Raw genomic sequence first — 24,645 nt, forward strand, 5'->3', positions numbered from 1 at the left:
GACGACCACACGACCTTCGGTCTGTGGACGCAGGTGCAAGCCACGTGGCATATAAACATGCTAGAGTTGGAAGCAGTTTTTCTGGCTTTGATGGAATTCCTTCCCTTCATCGGGAGAGAACATGTGCTGATACACTCAGACAACACCACAGTGGTGTCTTACCTAAACAAGCAGGGGGGATCTCGCTCCCTAGCTTTGTCACATCGGGCATGCGAGATTTTGATGTGGTGTCGCCACCACGAGATCATGCTATCAGCAAAGTATCGTCCAGGGAAGCTGAACGTCTTGGCAGACTCGCTGAGTCGGTCAACCAAGATTGTCCACACAGAATGGACTATAGCTCACCACGCGCTTCTCCGCCTCTGGGCTCAAGTGGAGAAGCTGATGATAGACTTGTTCGCCACTCGGTACTCTCCCCATTCCCGGATCCCGAAGCATGGAGGATCAATGTTCTCGAGATATCTTGGAGCGGTCTGCACGCTTATGCGTTTCCTCCAATTCCCCTCCTCGGAAGGGTGTTGAGAAAAGCGGACCTCGAAAGACCGTCCCTAGTACTGATCGCCCCAAACTGGCCAAGCCAACCTTGGTTTCCGGACCTCCTATGGCTGGCAAGCAAGCCCCCGTTTCCTCTTGAACTCAGAAGAGGAGATCTAGTTCAACCTTGATCCGGCATCCCTCACGAAAACCCACAGTGGCTTTCCCTTCACGGTTGGCAACTGTGCGGGAATCACTGAGACGCTCAGGGGCTTCGGCCGCTACGCTGGATTTGATCCAGGGATCGCATAGGTGTTCAACTTGTTCAGTCTACACCTCACATTGGTTGGTATGGACCAAGTGGTGTCAAGTTATACATCCTGTGCATGTGCGGTACACCGGTAGGGGAGATAACCACTACGGACCATGCCTTATATGGCATGTGGTTTTTGTTTTAGAGTTATCTCCCCATGTTACCATGTAAGAGTATTTCAATGTCTTAGCAACCAAACGAAGTTATTGCTATCTATGTGAGCTGGTAAGTATATTAATTAAATCAAAGTTTACTTTTGAAACTTTATATTTACTTGTTTCTGCATATATATATATCCTTCATATCTGATAATTGTGTGTACATCAGTTGGTTTAGGATGTTGTTCTGAAGGCAAAATTTGAATAGATTTGGTGCAGCTCAGTATATGTACATTAATGAGGCCTTTTTTTGCTTTCATTTGTTTGATTTTCACTTGTTTATACTTAAGTTTTAGGGACATTTTTGCTGTGTACAGATATTATTTCTTATTTCTCCAACCTCAAACTATTTATAGGTGAATCAGATTCTGAGTCTGACTCGGTCGACACAGACTTCACGTGTTCTGGTAATAAAGCATTTATTTTGCACAGCCGCTGTAGACTCACTGGACCAAACATTGGCCTACTGCAGATACTTTGCAATTTATTCTCCTTGCTTGTTTTTATCCTCTTTGACTAATTGTTGGTTCAGATTTCTGTTTATGTCTTCCAAACTTCATTCTTATCATGTTTCTCAATCTTCACCACTTTCATTCTCTCTGGAAATAGGAATCGTTTTTTTAATTAGCGTGACTTTAAATGGCAAATTTGCTTTGTTGTACAGTATTTGCATGCACTCGATCAGGCAACTGATGGGGAAGCGCTTCAGTTTTTGGGTGCAGATTGCTATTGCTTATAATAATAATAATAATAATAAATGAGCATTTATATAGCGCAACATCATAACTTTACAATTATGCTCTTTGCGCTTGACACATTTAATATTAAAACACAGTTATACAAGCATTTACATCTACATTCATAGTCAGCAACGCTTAATTAAAAGCATACACCATCAAACATACATTACAAAAGATTCTTCCACTAACTAAGTAATAAAAACATGAATAAAATAGGTAGTGAAAACAAGGAAATACCAGCTGAATACCCTTAATCAAACAGAACATGTTATCAACAATACTGAAAAACAGCCCTAGATGTTTATATACATTATCACATTATCACTAAAACAACAAATACACATGTAGCCTACTGATGGACTGAGAAAACAAAATCAGGGGTTGTATTTCTTGAAGAGGTGCGTTTTAAGTGCTCGTTTGAATGCTTGGGGTGACTGAGAGTGGCGGATGTGAAAGGGGAGAGAATTCCATTGTGTGGGTGCGCAGAAAGTAAAAGTGCGTTGTCCGTATGTTTTGGTTTTGGTGTGTGGAATGGTAAGGATGCGACAGTCAGAAGAGGCACGGAGTTGTCTTGCTGGAGAATAGACAGTGAGGAGTTCAGAGAAGTAAGCAGGAGACGTAAGCTTATGTCTTAAAGAGATTATGCCTCGTCTGGAAAATCCTCTGTTTAACTCTGTGAATTGCTTTTTAACACAATTCCTTTTGGATGGTGAATTATAGTCTCTGTGATGGTCGGGTGCTTGAGGGAAACTAATTCTTGTTTTTTACATAAGTCATTATCTCTAACCTTACTACATACATTTATCCCAGGTATTCCTTTTTCATTTATTTCTTTAGTCTGATCTTAATGCTTTTGAATTCCAATTAAGAATGTATGGAGGAGTTCATGTAGTTCAATGGTGGTTGTTGCAGATTGAAAAAAAATTCAATTGTTAGTTAGATATTCTTTTTCTCTTTGTATTTTTACATTGGAGCACTTTGGATCGCTTGTTCAAGAATCAATCCATTTATTCATCACTGGCTTCAGTGTCTGAGAACCAGCACTTTTAGTTTTAGTATCATTATCATTGCCCTGGCTTTCAGAGTGAGAGAGGGACGGTTGCGTTTGGCATAATGGCATTTTCCTCCACAACTATCTTTACCTGGTTGAAAAATATGCATTTTTACGAATTTTGTAGTGTGTTGAAGTGACAGGTTCACCTGCAATCACGACTCGCTTGACCCCTACCCTGTATAACACAGTTTATGAAAAGGTAAAAAAAAAAACCGATTAAATAATATCACTAATCGTACAGCCAGTAAAATATCCTTCACGAATCTGTCTTCCTTTTTTCATGTACCTTATCTGGTTCATATTTTACTACAATTTGAAAATGACGAAAAATCACTTGCAACAGTGGGCGCGAATGAGTTGCGTTTCTTTCGCCGGGTACTGTACATCTTTGTTCCCCCACTCCCTCCTGTAACACTCTACAATTGTTTAGATACATGTAGTTAATTTGGCACTTGCGCCCTTCTCAGCTTATGTATACATGTACTGCAGATCTTAGAATTGGTTGGTCATTTTTTTTAAAAATAGATGCATATTAGACAGGGCTTTTAATTGAGAGAGAAACTAGCAGGACTACCAAGCTCCACCGTCCCCTGCTCTCAGTGAGATACAACCAAATACGTTTCCATGTCCATTTACCCAAAAAAATGTGAGGTAGAAAAACATCTCCTATTCAAAACCAACCAATTATCATAACACTATCTGAAACACAAAAGGGTGAGATGGAAAAGACTATAAAAAAAAACTCAAAAAAAAATTCTCCCAATCATGCAGATACATGTACAAACAAAACCCCACCCACTTACACACAGAGATCATACAGATGAAAAAACCCAAAAAGAATTTTAAAAAAATAGTTCACCCTAACATGGGGTCGAACCCAGGTGATATTTCACGTGTACCGGAGTGCCATGACATCCTGCTGTACCAGGAAAGGCTGCTGATGCAATGTGACACATTTGAAGGGACGTTTAAAACTGAATGCCAGAATGTGTTGCTGCTGATACACGGTCGTTGAAATCTTTCGTGATCGATTTATCTGCTATTTATACTCAACATATCCTGACTAACATGTTGCCATAACCCGACCATGAGTGGCATGAACACACACAAAATCTGGGAAGGCTTTGTTTAGAAATGGCCGTTTGTGTACAATACGTGTTGTTATCAATCTCAGAGAACAAAACCTGTTGGACCTGGATTAAAAATATGGACATGTCCAAATGTCCTTGCTTTGTTCACTTGGTAGGAAGATTGATGGTCAGAAGACCTCCTACATGTCAAAACTATCGGATGGTCAACCGACTTGGGATTTCCATTGTTTTTTTCTTTATCTGTTGTCTTAGGGTGTAGCCTAGAGCGTACACAATAATTTCAGCTTCTTATTCTGGCACGCTGGAAAAAAAACTGAGAGACCCGTAAAGCACCGGAAAATGGCAGGAAAGATAATGAGCATTTGTTTTACTTCAGAAAAAGCCATGTTGATTGAATAGAGTGTGATGACGTAGAATATAGTTGGCTGATAACTGGGCAGTGCTTTCTTCTACCTGAATGAGGATTTTGTTGTTGTCCCATGGTGGTGGGCTTTATTGTTGTACGGTGGAGCCCCCCTTTTAACACCTTTACAAATCTGACAAAATCGGGTCTTAAAAAGGAGGGAGTCTTAAAATGGGGGTCATTTTACAGATGCTATGAACAGAAAGTGTGAAAAAACAAGGTCTTAATTAAAAAGGAGGGAGTCTTGTTTGTTTGTTCGTTCATGGGCTGAAACTCCCACGGCTTTTACGTGTATGACCGTTTTTACCCCGCCATTTAGGCAGCCAATTACGCCGCTTTCGGAGGAAGCGTGCTGGGTATTTTCGTGTTTCTATAACCCACCGAACTCTGACATGGATTACAGGATCTTTTTTGTGTGCACTTGGTCTTGTGCTTGCGTGTACACACAGAGGTGTTCGGACACCGAGGAGAGTCTGCACACAAAGTTGACTCTGAGAAATAAATCTCTCCCCGAACGTGGGGACGAACTCACGCTGACAGCGGCCAACTGGATACAAATCCAGCGCACTACCGACTGAGCTACATCCCCGCCCCTGAGGGAGTCTTAAATTGGGGGTCTTACAAGGGGGGTTCCACTGTATGTATTGTTGTTAATTGTTGGTTGTTGTTGATGTTGTTATTTTTTGGCTTCATATTAACAACAGGTAAAGGGGAGTAAGTCGGAAGTAAGAAAACGATACACTGCTCATTTTAGCGTTACAATTTTACACAAAGAACAGCAAGTTTAAAGAGTTCCCAGGTCAAAGAAATAGCCTGCAGAATTAATAAGACAAACTGCACGTAACAGTGTAGGACAGAGGTCAGAGAAAAAAATCTGTAATGATGTAATAACATCTTCTCAAGGGTTTACAGTGGACGCCTCCCCCCCCCCCCCTCCCAACAATTTTAGACTCACCCCCTTTAAAGACCCTGTGTACTCAGACTTTCTGTTCATAACGTCTGTAAAGTTACACCCAATGTAAAGCTCCCTCCATTTCTCTGATTTGAGGGGGGGGAGTGTCTTAAAAAGGGGTTCCGCTGTCGTAAAATGTATTGATGTTACTATTAGAAACTGGCTAAATACACATATACACTCTTAAGTAAGCACAGGATTGGAAATCATGAATATGGCCAAACAAAAATATATTGGTTTAGGGTAACATAATTTCTCATTTCTCATTTCTCATTACTTTATTGTCCCATCGCTGGGAAATTCGGGTCGCTTCCTCCCAGTGGAAAGCTAGCAGCAACGGAGTCGCGCTACCCAGGTGTCTGCGTGTTTAGGTGTATTCAGCCACCTGCACTTATGGCAGAATAACCAAGGTCTTTTACGTGCCATTGTGATGACACGGGGGTGGGACATGGCTTCCGTCTCTGGGTCTGCACATAAAGTTGACCCGTGTCCGTCCCGGCCCGAATTCGAACCTGCGACCTTTCGATCACAAGTCCAGTGCTCTCCCAACTGAGCTACCGGGCCCCCGATAATGATCGATTGAAAAAAAAATAGGGTGGGTATTTTTTATTTATGCTGTGCATAAAATCATTTTTGCATGTTCAGATGTGCGAGGATAGACAAGAATTTAAGATAAAAAGTTTTCCGAAACCGGACAATCAGCCAGCGCCAGCCAGCGCCACAGTCACCACCACAACCACATGAAACGTTCATTGCCAGTTTACGCTGAAAATGTTTATTGGTCGACACCACAGGTCGTTCATTTTCAGCGCAGATAATGCATACAAAATCAGTGGAATATTTTCATAAATTCCACAAAAACTATGATTGACATAATCATATACATTGGGTTGTACATTTGCATAAATTCACCAAGAACAAAAATTGTCTTACACATCATAGATGGCATTGTCCACTATGTATTAGCTTACTGTTTTTTGTTCTTGTTTCCAGCTTCACCAACAAGCTGTCAAATTTTACTAGACTGGTCACCGGGTTACTTCCCTTTATCTACCGCTTTCTGCATCCGCTCATTAGACCATCATCAAAAAACTTATATTGGCAACTCTAAAAAACAATAAACATTGTGTTTTAGCCCAATTAAAGCACATCGATTAAATACATAATGTCTGTCATTCACCACCAATCCGGCGGTACGCGCCCACACAACTACGTTATGGTGGAGTAAGGGGATGGCGGTGGGGTTGAAAATTTTCGCACAGTTGTTTGGGACGTCTGGCACTGGCTACCGCAGATGCAGAAATGGCAGAGAGACTGATCTTGGGCCGGCTGGCCAATGGGAAGACGGCATTCCGCTCATTAGTTATGCATATGACCTGTGCTCTGGCACCGTCTATACACCACAATCTCGCTTCTCTTCACACCCAAAAATATCATTTATGCTGTGCATAAAATCATTTTTGCATGTTCAGATGTGCGAGGATAGACAAGAATTTAAGATAAAAAGTTTTCCGAAACCGGACAATCAGCCAGCGCCAGCCAGCGCCACAGTCACCACCACAACCACATGAAACGTTCATTGCCAGTTTACGCTGAAAATGTTTATTGGTCGACACCACAGGTCGTTCATTTTCAGCGCAGATAATGCATACAAAATCAGTGGAATATTTTCATAAATTCCACAAAAACTATGATTGACATAATCATATACATTGGGTTGTACATTTGCATAAATTCACCAAGAACAAAAATTGTCTTACACATCATAGATGGCATTGTCCACTATGTATTAGCTTACTGTTTTTTGTTCTTGTTTCCAGCTTCACCAACAAGCTGTCAAATTTTACTAGACTGGTCACCGGGTTACTTCCCTTTATCTACCGCTTTCTGCATCCGCTCATTAGACCATCATCAAAAAACTTATATTGGCAACTCTAAAAAACAATAAACATTGTGTTTTAGCCCAATTAAAGCACATCGATTAAATACATAATGTCTGTCATTCACCACCAATCCGGCGGTACGCGCCACCACCTGATGACTCACATCAGGTACCGCCACCAAGCAAAATCGACCTTTCTCGGAAAGTTGCACTGCACACTTTCTTATAATCCCAGGCTGCACTGCACACCTGTGATCCCATGTTAATGTTCTGCTGCACTGCACGCAGACATGTGCCTGACCTCCCCCTTTCTGTTGCACTGCACACAGAGAGAAGCCCTACGTTTTACCTGATCTACCAGTTGTGCACCCTGATGTAAGACAAGAAAGCGTTAGAAGACCATCTGCCCGCCTGACGGATTTGAGCGTCCGATGCCCCGTTCCGAGCCATGTGGGAGGCACCCCCAATCCTAAAGCTATGCGATTTGAAGTTCTGTTTGGGCAGGCCACAAAATTGGAAAACCAACTGTAGTTGCTCGTTGAATTCCCTGGCCGTTATGGGTGCCCCCGACATAGCTCGGAACAACGGCCCCGTTGCGTTCCCACGAATGCTCATGTAGGCCCGCATGGCCTCTACCGCGCCTGGGACGCCTGCCTTGGCTTTCTCTACGGTATGGGTAACTGGTTTTGCGCTAGATTTGAAATTGCGGAACGTTATGGTCAATGCCTGTCCGTCCAGTCGGACATCTCCCCTATGCAATACGTTTTCTGGTTCCCGGGATACCGCCATTTCCCCCACCCGCAATAATGAGTGAAAGGCCAAGGTGCACATAGCCCGGAAACGTATCTTCTCGTAGTTCTCCCCAATGGCCACCTCGCTCTTCTCCATAATTGAGTTAAGGATAGGGACAGTAATGGGCAACCTTGTATCCTTCCCTTTGTCACCCACCCTTTTGCACCCCTGCAGTAGTCTTTTGACAGTATAATCAATAGTGGGATCCCCTAACCCATTCAATTTATGGACGCAACTGATTGCTGAAACTGCGGACATCACCGTTGAAGCCGCCTTCCCTTCCTCATGCAACGAACCAATGTACAGACACACCGCTGCAGTGCTCATTGGCAAGGAAGTAGAAAACCCTCTCTGTTTCAAAAAACTAGTCACGCTCACCCAGGTCCTTCTATATGCTTGTTGTGTCCCTTTGGCGTACGAGGCTGTCAACAGCTCTCCTAGTCGCCTATCCCCCCCAATTGTTCTGGCAGAGGTGAAATCCCAACCGGAAGTGGCTCTGCATGTGGACACAATTGCCGGAACCTCGTCATCTGAAAACGAGACAGCGCATCAGCAATTGCATTGTCAACACCCGCAATGTGTTGTGCTCGGACAACAATATTGTTCCGTAAACAGCACAAGACCAATTGTCTCACCAGAATCATCACCAGGGGTTCTTTTGATGTCTGCTTAGTAATTACGGATACTAAATCTAAATTATCTGTATGAATGACTAAGTATTTGTTCTGAAAGGCCAGCGCCCATGTCTCCAGAGCCAAAACGATAGGATACAATTCCAGTAGGGTGATATTTTGGAGTCGCCACCAGTCGGACCACCTACCCTGAAACCACTGCCTACCGAACAAAGCCCCGTATCCCACTGCCCCGGATGCATCCGTCACTAAATCCAGCTCTTCTGAGGATACTTCCTTGTTCATGAGAAAAAAGCACTTCCCGTTAAATGACTGCAGAAAAGTTAGCCAAGTCTTCAAATCCTCTTTCACCCCTTGGTTCAGCCTCACGAAGAATAGCTGAGAGCGTATGCCTCTAATCAAGTCGATCAATCTCCTCAAGAACGCCCTCCCTGGCACCACTGCCTGGCAAGCAAAGTTCAGCAACCCTATGACCGACTGAATTTCCTTCACTGTTGCTTTCTTCTTTTGTAGTAGGTTCTGTATTTCTTGGGCACACTTCGTGAGTTTTTCCACCGGCAGCCGAATTTCTCTTTCGATTGTGTCTATCTCTATTCCCAGGAATGTCAACCTCGTCTCTGGGCCCTCCGTCTTATCAGGTGCCATGGGAACTCCTATTTCCTCACACAAACCCAGAAATTTGTCTAGGTATTCTTTGCCTAGCTGCTTCGATACTGCCGCAAGGAAAAAATCATCCAGGTAGTGCACTAATGGTATCCCTAACTTCTGAACAGCAATCCACTCCAAAGCCGTGCCTAGTTCTTCGAACAAGTGACAAGACGAAGAACAACCCATCTGAAGCGAAAGATCAACATAAAAACTTCCTTGCCAGCTCAGTACGAAGAGGTTTTGGTCACTAGGGTGAATAGGCAACAACCTAAAAGCTTTCTCCACATCAGTTTTTGCCATAAATGCTGTATTTCCTACTGTCTGCACTAACTGTACTGCATCTTGCACATTGGCATATGACACTGTGGCCATGTCTTCCTCTATGAAATCATTTATGGATGCCCCCTTCGGGTGAGATAGATGATGTATCATCCTATACTTTCCTTTCATCTTTTTCTCTACCAAGCCGATTGGAGAACATTGGAACTGAGTAAAAGGAATATGCCTAAAGGGACCTACTAACCTCCCCTCTTCTATTTCCTTCTTTATGTGCGCTTCTACTACTTCTGGCATTTCTTCTGCTGACTTCAGGTTCTTCTGAACTACACTATTTGGGGCTCCTGTGAACCCTACCCGGAAACCCTCTCTGAATCCCTGTATTAAAGCCCGCTTCTTCTGTGGATCGTACCCTTCCAGCCACTTTTCCAGCTTGTCCGCCTTCACTGGCGTGGCCCCCGTGCCCCAGTCTTCATTTCTTTCCTTCTCCTGCTTCTTTTCCCCCCCGTCCCGCTCGAAAGGGGGGCCCTTTGGCGCTGCATTTTCGGATTGCGTGTTGCCCCCCACACTGCGAGCAAAAGTGCTTGAAGCCACAATTGGGGCGGCTGCAAGATCCCTGTTCATTGAACTGGAAGCAGAAGCCCCCCACTTTGGCTGGGTTTCCACTTCCAGTCTTCCCCCCTGCGCCACCCTGCGGCTTCTTCTTTCCCCCGTCATGGGTCTGGGTGGCAGGCTCTAAGCGGGTGGTGGCGAACAGGTCCGCGTCGCTGTCCCCCCATGCCCTTTCTCCTGCAGCAATTGCGAGCCGGTAGCGGTAGTCATAGTCCCGCCAATTGCCCTGCAGCTCATGCAGGGTACACACCCGAGCAAAGTGGGCACCCAGGCCCCTGTGTACCTCTTTCGCTCTGTCCTGTAGTATAGTGATATAAATGTTCCAGGCCTTCACCCACTCTGTGAAGGTTAACAGTTTCTTTTCTTTCTTCTTCTTCTTCTTCTTTTTGTCTTCATCGTCCTCATCCGAGTCCTCCTCCAGCATTTCCTTCGGGTCCGCGGGCAGGAGTATTGCGAACCTAACCGCCACACCGCTCCAGATCTTTTCCTTTATTGTCTTTGGCACGTGTAGGTCAATGGGCAACATTTTCTGGTTGCCGGTTGCCCACGCCTGTGTACCGCTAGTGTTAGATTGCTCACCGGAGTGTCCAGAGTGCCCAGCCATGCCTGAGTTGGATTTTCCACCCGTAGAGGTGGTCGATCCTGCGGGCGATGCCTCAGGCGCCGGCGTCTTGGCGGCCCGAATCTCCGCAATCTCCTTCCTCAGGGCCTTCTGCTCAGCAAGGAGCTGGGTTAGCGACTCCTTCACGCCCATTTCGTCCTCTCCTTCAGCCTCCTCGTCTCGAAACCTCTTCGGGGGCTGCTTTGAGGGACGCCCCGGTCGCTTGGTTGGACGCTTCGACATCCTGAAACATTTCAAAGGCCACTAAGCATCAGGGGCCTATTTTTTTTTTTTTTTTTTTTTTTTTTTTTTTTTTTTATATATATGCAGCACGGGCTGTACCAATAAAACATTCCCCATGAAGTCACAACCGGTTCTACCAAACCAGAACCAACAATGACGTCACTCCAGAAGCTGGAAAGGATATTCCCTCCTATTCCACTCCCGGCATCAAAGCTCTGCGTCTGGCGTCTTCGGTAGAACCCAACCACTTCAGTCTGGGAATAAACCTTGGTACCCCGTTCGTGCTGCATCTACACTCCTATTGTGGTTCTGCCCTCAGCACGAGAGTACACCTAAGAAAACACTGTCAATCTGATCATGCAGCACGGGCTGTACCAATACACATTCCCCATGAAGTCACAACCGGTTCTACCAAACCAGAACCAACAATGACGTCACTCCAAAAGCTGGAAAGGATACCCCATCCTATTCCACTCCCGGCATCAAAGCTCTGCGTCTGGCGTCTTCGGTAGAACCCAACCACTTCAGTCTGGGAATAAACCTTGGTACCCCGTCCGTGCTGCATCTACCCCTATTGTGGTTCTGCCATCAGCACGAGAGGATACCGGCTATCACTATTAGCCCCCACTTCCCTCTCACCCGCTGAACAACCACAACACCTTCTTACCTCATTGGTCTATATGCCGACTGTCCAACAGAACTTTTCTCAGTGCTCTGTACAGTAGCATGTGCCCCGACCCTGACAGATGAATCCCATCTGCTAAAAAATGTTTCTGATACTGAGCAAACTTCTCTGCTGGAGGGAAAGCCACGTAGTGGGGGAACAAACCCACTATCCTGTGTGCCGTTTTCAGCTGTTGATGAAGAAGCCTATTCACCTCCCTGGCTATGTCATTGAAACCCCCCCAGCCACTGTATCTCTGTGTCATCCCTGACACCACCACTACTGAGTTTGCCAATGTTTGCACCCTCACACACAGATGCCACAGCTCACGAAACACTTTATTCGGTGTCGTTCCGGGAACAATATTATTGTCCCCCACCATTAGCACTATCACTCCCCATTTTTTCCGGGTGAAAATGGCCCTGTTCTGTTCTAGCATTGATTCAACGTCGCTTATTTTTCGGCCCCCTCTCCCATCGAATATCTGCTCAAAACCATCAAAACCTAAATCTGGCCGCACCCCCTCATCTGTGTTCACAAATCGCTGAAACCTCCACGTGAAAGAGTGCCCGACCACCGCACAACTTGTAAACATTTTCGCTCCCGCCGTCTTTCTTCACAAAGAAACTAGTCACGTGACCGAGCGATTCGCGTTGCCACTGCTCGGACCAATTTTAATGCCAGGAGAAGATGATACTGTCTTCTTTTCTCCCTGAACACTTTTACTGACGGCTGTCAGCTAATTGTACCATCACCGTCTACCTAGCTATCACCCTCGTTCCTTCGAGTGTCACTCCCGGCAAACGTGAAACCACATGTTTCTGCCTACGGTGCCACGCTGTCTCCCAGTTTCCCAAACTCCAAACTTTCCTTGCAGACAACTAATTGGCCCCACTCGAGCCTATTACCGCTGTTTCGATCTCAATCGCCCCTCTCGACAATCAAGCAACAAAACAAAACAAAAAAAGGTAAAAGTACGTGTACCTTCTCTTTCCAAAATCCTTGAAACGTTGAAAATTTTCGCACAGTTGTTTGGGACGTCTGGCACTGGCTACCGCAGATGCAGAAATGGCAGAGAGACTGATCTTGGGCCGGCTGGCCAATGGGAAGACGGCATTCCGCTCATTAGTTATGCATATGACCTGTGCTCTGGCACCGTCTATACACCACAATCTCGCTTCTCTTCACACCCAAAAATATCATTCTTAGTCTCTGCATGGTCCCTAAATGTGCCAGAGGTTGGTTTATTAATTTTTTTTGAGAAATGAAAAAAAAAAGGTCGGCGGGAAAAAAATAATGTCGGTCGAGTTACCCTAAACCAACATATAGTTTTGTTTGGCCAATTGAGAATGTTTTTCTTACTTGTTCGTGGAAACTGATGAGTGCATGCATTACATGTTTCTGTCAAAGATAGGTAACAGTTAAAATCTTACCACTGTGCTTTTAAGACTAAAAAGTTGTTTGTGTTAAGGTTAATTAGTGCAGAAACTAAATCAGGAAATTAAGGAAGGAAAGTGCAACTGTTGTTATCCAGCGAACGCAATATTAAAGTTAACCTGATGCGTTAATGCAAAAGTTGATGATTTTGAAACTCCGAGCTTACAAATCAATGTGAAATATTGAATTTTCTTTTTCTTTTATTTTTCTCTCAGTTAATTACCTGGTAAATCAGATAGATGTTACTCATTCTATGAAAGCTGTCAGTGATATCCTTTTGTCTTTTGACTGTTATCTTCAGTAAATTAAATCAGCTAGATGTAACGTCATCTAACCAAGCTGACGACTGCATAATTATGCTCATTGTTTCAGGTGAGTTAACGAGTGAGATCTGGTTCCTGGACCGTGGCATGAACTGGCACTACCTGGCCAGCTCCTTCACAGACTACTTTCGCCTCATGATCATGCACCTGGGGCTTCCTCACTGGCAGTACGCCTTCACCGACATGGGAGTCCCCCCACAAGCAAAGGTACGGTACAGAATTCCGTCCACCGTAGTGTAGGGAAAAGAAACGTTCCCCCTGCCACGAGAAATGATGCCATTCCTGGCTTTGTCAAACAAAGACTGAAAGGATGCATGTTCCCTTCTTTGAAGAATCCTCAAGCTGTCTGGAGAAACACCCAGATCAGGGAAAGGAACAGACTTATGAGGTTCCTTGGTAGTACAGTGGTACCTGCAATGTGTGGCCCCTCCGATGAGAGGACACCTCCCTTAAAAGGACACATTCTGAGGTCCATGTGTCTATTATCTCTACCAATATATACCTGTCATGACAGGCCACTTACAATGTAGGGACACTTTTGGCTGGTCCCAAAGGTGTCCTTTCATCACAGGTACCACTGTACTACAGTGGAACCCCCCTTTTAAGACCCCCTCCCTTTTAAGACCCTCTTTTCTCGGACTTTCTGCTCATAGCCTTTGTAACTTTACCTCCCCCCCCCCCTCCTTTTTAAGACCTGATTTTCTCAGATTTGTGGAGATCTTTAAAGTGGGGTGCCACTGTAGTACTATTACAAGCTGCCTGAGCAAGAACAGCAACAGCTACGACTGGAAGAGTGTCAGAAACACCTTCAAATGCTGGGGTGCTGAAAGGCAACATTTTCAACTATCATCGGACTATATTGACCAAGTGACGTAGCATCCACAGTTGTTAATAGTCTGCTGTCAGCCAGGTTTTTTTCAAGGAGCTGGGCAGATGTACAAACATAAGCGGAAAGTATGGACTGAGAAAATGGTTAATTTGTCTGAGAGAACATATTAGGGTTTGCTGGAAAGGTATCATTTCAGTACACACAAAACAAGGTTGTCCGTTAATACTCTTGCAATCATGGCAATGAATCCATCCCTGTGCACTCATTGAAAAAGAACTCAAGTAAAACCACAGGGTACTCTCTCTCAAGGTAATTCACGGACACGGGGAAGACTCCAGGGTTAAGACACATTGACCGTGAGAATGTAGATGTGCACAGACTTGAGTGAATGTATTCATCAAAGTTTCTGAGCGTATGTTTTCATTTTCTTTTTAGCTGTGGCTGTTCAAAACTATGGTTGTATACTAGAATAGCCACTGGTACTGGTAGTTACTTTGTAAACTCCAGGGGTCACTTTTCTTATTGTATCTATTCGAGGCTCTGTGTGTGTGTGTGTGTGTGTGTGTGTGTGTGTGTGTGTTTCGGTATTTCCCCCCCCCCCCCCCCATCCCCTCCCACATTTATGTCTGTATGGCGGCTGATGCACAGTCTGTAGTCTGATGCTATTTTCTTGTCCTTTTTTCCAGCAATGGTTTCACATGTATGCACCAACTCGACTGGAGATTGACATCAACACCCCACGCAACATGCAAGGCATCAGCAGTGCAGGCGTAGGGTCCAAGCAGGTCTTTGATCCCACCAAGGTCTTCAAAAGCAAAAGTGAGAAGAAGTAAGTACAGAGTTTTGACTTTGACTGGATGAAACCCAAAAACAAATAGACTAGAATAAAAAAAACCAAGAAGAGTATGCTGTTGGAACGTTTAATTATTGACAAAACAAAACGTTACGTTCACAGATATATCGACCCATCTGTCTTTTAAGTGCACTTTGACTGGATGGTCTTTGATCCAGAAATCTGACGAGTTGATGACTTCATTTTGTTAAGAAATTTCAGTGGAAGTTTTCTCTTTAAGACCCCCAGTTTAAAACTTTTTAGGTCCATGCTTTTTCAGATGTTTTGTTCATACCCTCTGTAAATTTACCTCCATTTTAAGGCCTCTGCCTTTTAAGGCCTGATTTCCTTAGGTTTGTGAAGGTAGTAAAAGGGAGGTTCCACTGTTATTTTGAAGAGAAGAAGTAGGTCAATCAGGTCAAGACAGACAAGTCTTTCAAGATTTTAAGCAGTTGCAACGTCCCAGTGCGGTTCAAAGTTTCTAAGCGTATTTTTTTTAACATTTTTTAGCAGTAGCTGTTAAACATGGTTGTATAGAAGAATAGCCACCGGTAGTTACTTTGTAAACTGGGATCATTTTTCTTATTGTTTTCATGTTTTATGCAATTTTCTTAGCAATTAACTCATCCTAAGATAGAAAAGGAAGGAAGAAGAAGTGGTCTAGTTTAGCGAAGGTACTGGTTTAAAAACTGTTTTGATTTTGCATGATTTATTCCCATGTTTGATTGTTACTAAGAAAAGCCATGCACTGTGTCACTCAGGAAAGTAACCGGGGTAGGGGCAACTAACCCATCACCTAGTTCCCAGAACTCTAACCAGAATCGCAGCACCAAGAAAGCACCAGTGTCTTCAGCCAGGTAAGTTTTTATCTTTCGGTAAGCAAGATTCTATTTATTTATCTGTAATAGACGATTTTGGGAAATAACTCCGTCGGGCTTGTATGGGCTGTGGAAGAGAAACCTTTTCTTGCAAAACACGGAAACACGCACATGTTTCCAGCACACCCCTCGCTAGTCACTTATCCCTTCATTGTGGGGCGGGGATGTAGCTCAGTCGGTAGCGCGCTGGATTTGTATCCAGGTGGCCGCTGTCAGCGTGAGTTCGTCCCCACGTTCGGCGAGAGATTTATTTCTCAGAGTCAACTTTGTGTGCAGACTCTCCTCGGTGTCCGAACACCCCCGTGTGTACACGCAAGCACAAGACCAAGTGCGCACGAAAAAGATCCTGTAATCCATGTCAGAGTTCGGTGGGTTATAGAAACACGAAAATACCCAACATGCTTCCTCCGAAAACGGCGTATGGCTGCCTAAATGGCGGGGTAAAAAACAGTCATACACGTAAAATTCCACTCGTGCAAAAAACACGAGTGTACGTGGGAGTTTCAGCCCACGAACGCAGAAGAAGAACAAGATCCCTTCATTGTTTGTCTGCCGTTTTGCAAGAAAAGGTCACTCTCCTACAACCCATACAAACCCGACAGAGTTATTTTTGGAATTGGTCTAGCTTGTGTTTCTGCAATGTTTGATTTCATGCTTAGGCCACCAAAAAAATTTGTCTGTTTCTGGTAACATGGCTAAAAAAAATAGGGTCGGTAGGTAGGGATTTTTTTTATTTTTTTAAATTTTTTTTTTACCCCAAATGTAGACCAATAAAACTAACTTTAAAAATCGCGCAAAGAGACTGGATTCACTATACATAGAGACAAGACACTCAACACATTTACAAATCGTCAGCGGACTTTCGTTTTCACACGTTTTTGTTGTTCATTTTCTCACCCTGTCCTTTACCACCAAAAAAAAAATTTTTTTTTTGAGTTTGGAAAAAAAAAGTTTAGGGTCGGCGCTGAAATTTAGGGTCGGTCGGGTGACCAGAAACAGACAATTTTTTTTTTGTGGCCTTATGATATGTAGGTCTCTATCTGTGTGCAGTCACAAAACACTTGAGTTTCTGTCACCTATTTTGTTTCCTTTGTCCCTTCACTATCTCAGGCAACACCTCAGTTTACCATTTTATTTCTTTATCTCTACTGTCACTGTTTTTCATTATGCCTTTTTCATCATTCTGTGTGTTCGTTAAGGGGAGGCATAAAAAGATGTGAAACAAGATAATCACGCATGATACTTATGCTCAGGTAATGAGGAAATGATTAAACACAGTTTCTTGTGCAGCTTTTGGGGGATAGATATATATACTATAATAAGTACTTTTTAGTGCATTTAAAAAAACAAAACTGTCCTTTATTTTTTAAGTGGTTGTGCCTCTAATAAGTACTTTTTAGTGCATTATTTTAAAACTGTTCTTTTTTTGTTCAGTGGTTGTGCCTCTAATAAGTACTTTTTAGTGCATTGTTTTAAAACTTCTTTATTTAAGTGGTTGTGCCTATGGCGTTGTGATGATGTGTTTGTGTTAGATGCAATTTTCAAGAATATCTTTTCGTGCTTTATACTAATATCCTATTGCTCTTGTATTTTTAGGTCCGTTGGCTCCTCAGGCTCTAAACCTTTATCCCAGTCGTCGTCTTCAAATTCCCTGGTCAAGAGCAGTCGGTGATAGACCTCAAAGCCATATTATGTTGTGTTTGTAGAATTGGCATGCGGTCATATTGCATCCCGGGGATTTGTGGAGAATCGATCTTTCTGAGCTTCTCAGAACTTGTCAGTGTCAATTTTATTCAAATTTCTGTTAGGTAAGAGATTTATGTGCAGAAAAGTTTTCATGTCATCATTTTGCAACTTGTCAAGCGCCTTCAAGGCCTGGCTGTGTTACAGCATGACTCACGTTGAAACATGTTTGGCCTGGTTTGGCCTTTGAAGGGTAAAGCTTCATACTTCAAGAATGTTGCTGGGATTTATTTCTCTCAGCAAATTTGCTGAAATGGTCCTAAAAGTTTGACTTTTTGTTGTGAAAGTTTAAGGCACTCCCAGATGATTGTCACCTTTCCCGCACCGTGAAAACGTTGGACATCTCGACCGCCAAAATGACGGAAATGTTTTCAGCAATTGGAAAGAAGTTTTAGCGTTTCAATGACTGCAGACGCCAAACGACATTCCTTGTACTTTACCTGTATGAAGACAAACGGTGATAATCAAGCAAGAATGACGTGTATGTACAGAGTCAGATGAAGTATTATTTTGTGATTTTTGAGATTTGCATGTACAGTGTATTCCCCTTTTAAAACCATCAAAAATCTGAGAAAATCGGGTCTTAAAAAGGAGGGAGTCTTAAAATGGGGGTACATTTACAGAGGTTATGAACAGAACATCTGAGAATACAGGGTCTTAAAAGGGAGGGAGGCTTAAATTGGGGGGTCTTAAAAGGGGGTTCCACTGTATAGTCACTGCCTTCACTTCACCGTATGTCCCTGGGGTTTGCAGAGAACTGTTAGGCCAAATAAAAAAAAAAAGGTGTGGTTACGGTAACATAGCCAAAAAATATAGGGTAGGAAGGTAGGCAATCACTTTTTTTTTTTTAACTTTTTTTTTCTAATGTGTACAAATTAAACCTACTTGACAGGGAAATAAGTGTGCGACTCAGGCGCTTTCGCTTTCATTGCGTTTTCTGCACTCGTTTTCTTGTGTTTTTTAATTTTTTTTGACAAATGTAATAAAAAGTTATAGGGTCGGCCCCTAAAAATAGGGTAGGTCGGGTTACCGTAACCACACCTATTTTTTTTTTAGGCCTTAGCAGCTTCACCAATCTCTTCCATGCCAGCCTTTAAAGTTGCTGGTTGGCATGCAAGATCCACTTTATGAAAGGGTTTGGGTGTCGTGCTTTTGATACATGTACTCAGCAAGCATGATCAGCGTCTTAAGTGCTGTTCACATGGCAGACTTGCAACCAACTTTTACCCAACTTTAGTCGTTTGAAAATCTTTCCCGAGTCGTCGAGGCCGCGTCGGCGAAAAGTCTGCCATGTGAATGACCCCAGCGAGTAAGGTACGATTTAGGCCAGATTCAGCAGCGACTCCAAAACTCAGTTGAGCACTGCTCGACTCGGCCATAACTTGTCAAAGATTTTGCGCATACTATTCTTATCGCGCTTACTGATTGGTTAGCTCTAGCCAACACACACTTATGCAGTTACTTCCTTTCTACGGAAAACAACGAAGATGACCGGACAATCCCGAATGGTACAGTTTGGCAAGAATCGCTGCTTAAAATTAGTTTGCGCTTATATGCTGTTCACATGGGCAGCGATTTTGATTTGACTTGCCTACGACTAAAATCGCTTGAAAGTTGGGAGAAAGTTGGTTGCAAGTCTGCCATGTGAACAGCACTTTAGCCTGTTTTTCTGAAACATCAAAATATACACAAAGAAAAAAGCCAAGCACCCCCCCGAATGAATTTGTGATAATAATTGAGTCAAATTTGTTTTACCATTTTTTTCTTCGTAATGACATACATGGGTTTCCATAATAAGGTTGGGAAGTTCACACGTCAAGATTGTGTCGCCACTGCCTGGGAGAAGCACGTGCAGCATGCAACCCATGAATGTTAAAAAAGGCAGTATGCTCACGCTGCAAATTTCTGTATTTAACACTGGGCGACGACAATTAGCAAACATTCTCTGTGAACATGGCGAGAAGACGATTATCAGAGGCGATCCGATGGCAGATTATAGGAATGCATGCTACATTAGCATCCTTCAAAGCGATTGGTCGTCAACTTGGCTACCACTACACCGTCATCAGCCGTTTGGTACGCAAACATCGTCAGACTGGTGCTGTGAAGGACCGTCCACAGTCAGGGCGACCCCGTGTGACGTCAGAACGTGAAGACTGAGCACTTCTCCGAATAATTCGGCGTGAGCCATTTTCAACGAGTACCGTCCTGAAACGAGCATGGCTTCCAAATCGACATCTGTCAACCAGGACCGTACGAAACCGCTTGAAAGCTGCAGGAATGGCAGCCCGAAGAGTCATTAAGCGTCCCCGACTGACAGATGACCACAAGAGAAGACGCTTGGCATGGTGTCTGGCACGGCAAAGATGGAACCTGAGAACGTGGAGGAGGATCCACTGGTCGGACGAAAGCAGATTCCTTCTCCATGTCACTGACGGCCGACTGAGGGTATGGAGGCACAGGAACACGGCCTATACACCCAGGAACATCAGACAAACTGTTCCATTCGGTGGCGGGTCAGTCATGGTTTGGGGTTGCATTTCCCATGGCTGCAAGCTAGACCTTGTCACCATACGTGGCAACCTCACGGGTGATCAGTATATGCGACATGTCCTGGAACCTGTTGTCCTTACTCATTTTGACAACCACCCACTTGCCACAAGACCCGTGTACATGGATGATAACGCCAGGCCTCATCGATCCATGGCAGTAGTGGACTACCTCCAGAACAACGCTGTAACAACACTCCCATGGCCGGCAATGAGTCCAGATCTTAATCCGCTGGAGCATGTTTGGGACATCCTGGGGCGTCGTATACAAGCTCTGCAGCCTCCTGTGCAGACATTACGTGAATTGGAGGCAGCTTTGCATCGTGAGTGGTTGCAAGTGACCCGTGAACAGATCCGACGTTTGACTGGAGGGATGAGACGCAGGGTTGACGCCGTCATCCGGGCACGCGGGGGTTTCACTCGATATTGAACTTTTGAATCGCGTATGCCATCTGAGCACTCTCAATTACATTTTTTTCATGACACATTGACCTAAACCTGTCTTTTTCAGCTTGCAGCTCCATACTTATCAGGGGTACTGTTTTAGGGTTAAAACGTCACTTTTTGGCAAGGTACCAAATCACGATTAAAACCAATCAAAACTGGAGTTTTCTTGTGTGATGTTATTTCCAAAGAGTTGCTCTTGTCGATAACATTTGTCAAACCGAGCTCCTGAACTTACTGTTTCCATACCAGAACTTTAAAAATCAGTCATTGCGAAATTGAAGGGGGGTGCTTGGCTTTTTTCTTTGTGTATATATTAGAGGTACTAAATGACATTGGAAGTAATTTTGCAAGTGCTGGAGAGTGAGAGATTTATATAGCGCTTGTGTGTGGTGAAAATGTGTGGAGCAGACTATCACTTACAGTTTATGGCCTGGGGGAGGATGGGCTTGCAGAGCTTTTGTGTGTGTGAGGTGTGGAGCAGACTATCACTTACAGTTTATGGTCTGGGGGAGGATGGGCTTGCAGAGCTTTTTTGTGTGTGACGTGCATTGAATGAAACTGAATGTCCGAACATCACTTTATCGTGGACTTTGTATGTGTGTGCATGTTGCGAACAGAAATGCTTTGTGGCAAAAATAAAACATTGAAATATTCAGAAAATTTGTGTTTTAAACAATCATAGTCAAGAGAGAGAACTGATGTCACGGTTACTGATAATTAAAGTTTTCATTATCTGCCGATAATGAGAGCCATTTCATTCAACATGTTAGACAGACAGTCGACTCACTCTCTTTTTCAAAGTCGTTAATATATTTCTGTTGCAATACAGTGGAATATTTTGATTTCCCTCAAGAATGTAAAACAGTGGTACTGTACTTGCAGTGTTAGGCCCCTCCAATGAGAGGCCACCTCCCAATCAAGGACACCTGTTGTCCATTTGTCTATTTTTACCAAAATACACCTGTCATATCAGGCCACCTTCAATCATTTTAGGGAGACTTTTGGTAGATCCCAAGGGTGTCTTTTCATCACAGGTACCACTGTACATGATTGTGTCAGTGAAGACAAACTCTTAACCTATGAACAGTAAGTTTGAAGAGTGTACCTCTTTGGCAAGAGTTGCCATTCAAAACAAAATACTGTAGCTGTATGAAGCTGAAATTACCTGTGTATGTCTTCTCTTCTCAGCGGGGAGCTATCTTCCCATAATTTGCTGTATTCCATTAAGGAGGAAATCAAGTGAGGAAGGGGGGATGTGTGTGCTGGTGGGAGCCAGAGAGAACAAACAATTAAGCTATCACACACACACACACACACACACACACGCACGCATACACACACACACACACACACACACACACACAGCCATGAATGAATACATTCATTAAGTCCGTGCACGTCTACATTCTCACTGTCAATGTGAGAGGGAGAGGGGTAACCGGTAAAGATAATTAACCTGAAAAGTCGGATCGCAGACTGAAGTCGAAGCCTTTTACCATTACCAAAAGTTGATAAGGCCAAAAAAAAAAAAAGGTCTGTTTTCGGTAACATAGGCCAAAAAAATAGGGTCGGTAGGTCGGGATTTTTTTTTATTTTTATTTTTTTTTAAAAACCCATATTTTTACGTTATTTTGCAAAAAAAACCAAAAGATTTTTTTTTTTTTTTTTTTTCCCCCCAAATGCCAAAAAGAAGTCTGGGGTCGCGCGAAAAAAATAGGGTCGGTCGGGTTACCGTAAACAGACCTATTTTTTTTTTTGGCCTAATGCAACAGGTAGGAAGACAACGAAAACGAATAGAAGGACCCCAGTGCCCCCCAAAAAACAAAACCACAAACACAAATTCAACTTATCATGCAAGATCGACATTAAAAAATGAAAAAAGAGAGCCCTCCCCGGCGGGGAATTGAACCCCGGTCTCCCGCGTGACAGGCGGGGATACTGACCACTATACTACCGAGGAGCTGAGAAAACTTACAGATTTTAACAGATTGAATCGCACTGTCTTTAAGCGTTTGTACTAGTTAAAAAGGGACAGGTGAGGCATTGCCTAAAACCTTTATCCTTTTGTAATAAAGGTCAGGACTTAGCGTTTTTATTTCTCTGTCTCTCTGTGTCTCACAAAGGTGATACAGCGGCCATTTCTGTTCGCTCTTTGCTCGATATCTGCGGCGGCCTTCTGCTCGGCGTAAACTATACCATCCATGCATGTAGTCCCGAGTGATCTATATTTAGGCCTACATCATTCGATCTTTATAACACCAAAAAGTCGCGACAGCATACGCAGACTGTAACCTCATATAATGATTATGCTGCGTCGAACTTGGACGTTTGACCTTTTTGAAATTATGACGTCAAGACTGAACCTCAAGTTTCTCCCCCTCCCCGGCTCCAACATTTTCCCCCTCAGGTTCGACTGATTTGGCCAAATGTAATTTACTATACTGAAAGCTACTACATCAGATTGGTGGCATCGATGACTCTGACACGCGAGCATCGGTCATTACGTGAGGATAGCAAAGAGGGTAGATTGTGCAGACAGACTCACACTGTAACTAAACACTGACACCCCCCCCCCCCCAACACACACACACTGACACACACCCCCCCCCCACACACACACACACACACACTTACAGACACACTCTCTGCTTCTACCCTCTTTTTTTATCTGAGGATAGCAATGGGTTTATTTTGGTCAGCGTATTCAGCGACTTTTATTTTTACCTCCCTTGGTGCATCGTCAAAAATAGCGATTGCCTCCCTTTCACTTTGTCTCGGATTCATGCAGGCTTTCACTCGCGACGACTCAAGCATGATTTTCACATACCGTGTAAATGTAGGGGAATCACTGTAAAAAGCCCCCTATACTTCAAAATAACATGATACAACTTAGTGTGCAAGTCAGACTAATTTAAATATGCTTTAGATTTAGCTGCTTCGGGTTGATGAGAGCATTATTTGAAGCACACCAGGAAACTGAAGAAGCTTATCAAAAACAGAGTGAAAATAAGTGAAATTATCAACTTCCACAAAAACAATACCATTTGTTATATTCTTTTGAAATCTCGAGGACTAGTTATAGGTTATTTTCAGCAAGCTTCTTTATGAATTAATTGAAATTGCCTTTAGTTTTTATATTTAGTCAAGTTTTGACTAAATATTTTAACATCGAGGGGGAATCGAAACGAGGGTCGTGGTGTATGTGCGTGTGTGTGTGCGTGTGTGTGTGTGTCTGTGTGTGTGTGTGTGTGTGTGTAGAGCGATTCAGACTAAACTACTGGACCGATCTTTATGAAATTTGACATGAGAGTTCCTGGGTATGAAATCCCCGAACGTTTTTTTCATTTTTTTGATAAATGTCTTTGATGACGTCATATCCGGCTTTTCGTGAAAGTTGAGGCGGCACTGTCACGCCCTCATTTTTCAACCAAATTGGTTGAAATTTTGGTCAAGTACTCTTCGACGAAGCCCGGGGTTCGGTATTGCATTTCAGCTTGGTGGCTTAAAAATTAATTAATGACTTTGGTCATTAAAAATCGGAAAATTGTAAAAAAAAATAAAAATTTATAAAACGATCCAAATTTACGTTTATCTTATTCTCCATCATTTGCTGATTCCAAAAACATATAAATATGTTATATTCGGATTAAAAACAAGCTCTGAAAATTAAATATATAAAAATTATTATCAAAATTTTTTTTTCGAAATCAATTTAAAAACACTTTCATCTTATTCCTTGTCAGTTCCTGATTCCAAAAATATATAGATATGATATGTTTGGATTAAAAACACGCTCAGAAAGTTAAAACGAAGAGAGGTACAGAAAAGCGTGCTATCCTTCTCAGCGCAACGAATACCCCGCTCTTCTTGTCAATTCCACGTGCACTGCCTTTGCCACGGGCGGTGGAGTGACGATGCTACGAGTATACGGTCTTGCTGCGTTGCGTTGCGTTCAGTTTCATTCTGTGAGTTCGACAGCTACTTGACTAAATATTGTATTTTCGCCTTACGCGACTTGTTATTTTCTTCGATTTGTTGAAGGTGGTCCATATTAGGGGACTCACACATACTT

General features: G+C 43.4%; 2 protein-coding genes and 1 non-coding gene across 7 annotated transcripts in view; 1 reads left to right on the forward strand and 2 right to left on the reverse strand.

Annotated features, from left to right (window-relative positions):
- Nucleotides 1–19,258, forward strand: part of LOC138947669 (tubulin polyglutamylase complex subunit 2-like) — a 41,903-nt gene extending 22,645 nt beyond the window's left edge. For 2 of the 4 annotated variants that reach the window (XM_070319206.1, XM_070319199.1), the window contains exons 5-10: nt 1,302–1,352; nt 13,345–13,502; nt 14,811–14,953; nt 15,718–15,813; nt 17,431–18,341; nt 18,641–19,258. In XM_070319206.1, the coding sequence (XP_070175307.1) occupies nt 1,302–1,352; nt 13,345–13,502; nt 14,811–14,953; nt 15,718–15,813; nt 17,431–17,506 (524 nt within the window). In that variant the 3' untranslated portion in view covers nt 17,507–18,341; nt 18,641–19,258. The remainder of the gene's footprint in view (nt 1–1,301; nt 1,353–13,344; nt 13,503–14,810; nt 14,954–15,717; nt 15,814–17,430; nt 18,342–18,640) is intronic. The other 2 variants (XM_070319218.1, XM_070319215.1) reach the window with 1 other exon arrangement.
- On the reverse strand, nt 5,869–12,736 carry LOC138947696 (uncharacterized). 2 transcript variants are annotated; one of them, XR_011449762.1, is made up of 2 exons: nt 9,828–12,486; nt 5,869–8,389 (listed from the first exon to the last, which is right to left on the reverse strand). XR_011449762.1 is itself a non-coding variant. In XM_070319233.1 (2 exons), the coding sequence occupies exon 2, from the start codon at nt 10,869–10,871 to the stop codon at nt 9,888–9,890; it is 984 nt and encodes a 327-aa protein (XP_070175334.1). In that variant the 5' UTR covers nt 10,872; nt 12,520–12,736; the 3' UTR covers nt 9,182–9,887. The 2 variants fall into 2 exon arrangements, 1 of the variants encoding a protein (XP_070175334.1); XM_070319233.1 differs by lacking the exon at nt 5,869–8,389 and adding an exon at nt 12,520–12,736 and having other exon boundaries at nt 9,182–10,872.
- A 3,203-nt stretch (nt 19,259–22,461) lies between the features above and the next one.
- Nucleotides 22,462–22,533, reverse strand: Trnad-guc (transfer RNA aspartic acid (anticodon GUC)). Its single transcript has one exon. It is a non-coding gene; the product is annotated as a tRNA-Asp (tRNA).
- Between the last annotated feature and the right edge of the window lie 2,112 nt (nt 22,534–24,645).

This window comes from Littorina saxatilis, linkage group LG1, assembly GCF_037325665.1.
Source record: "Littorina saxatilis isolate snail1 linkage group LG1, US_GU_Lsax_2.0, whole genome shotgun sequence".
In the NCBI taxonomy this organism is placed as follows: domain Eukaryota; kingdom Metazoa; phylum Mollusca; class Gastropoda; order Littorinimorpha; family Littorinidae; genus Littorina; species Littorina saxatilis.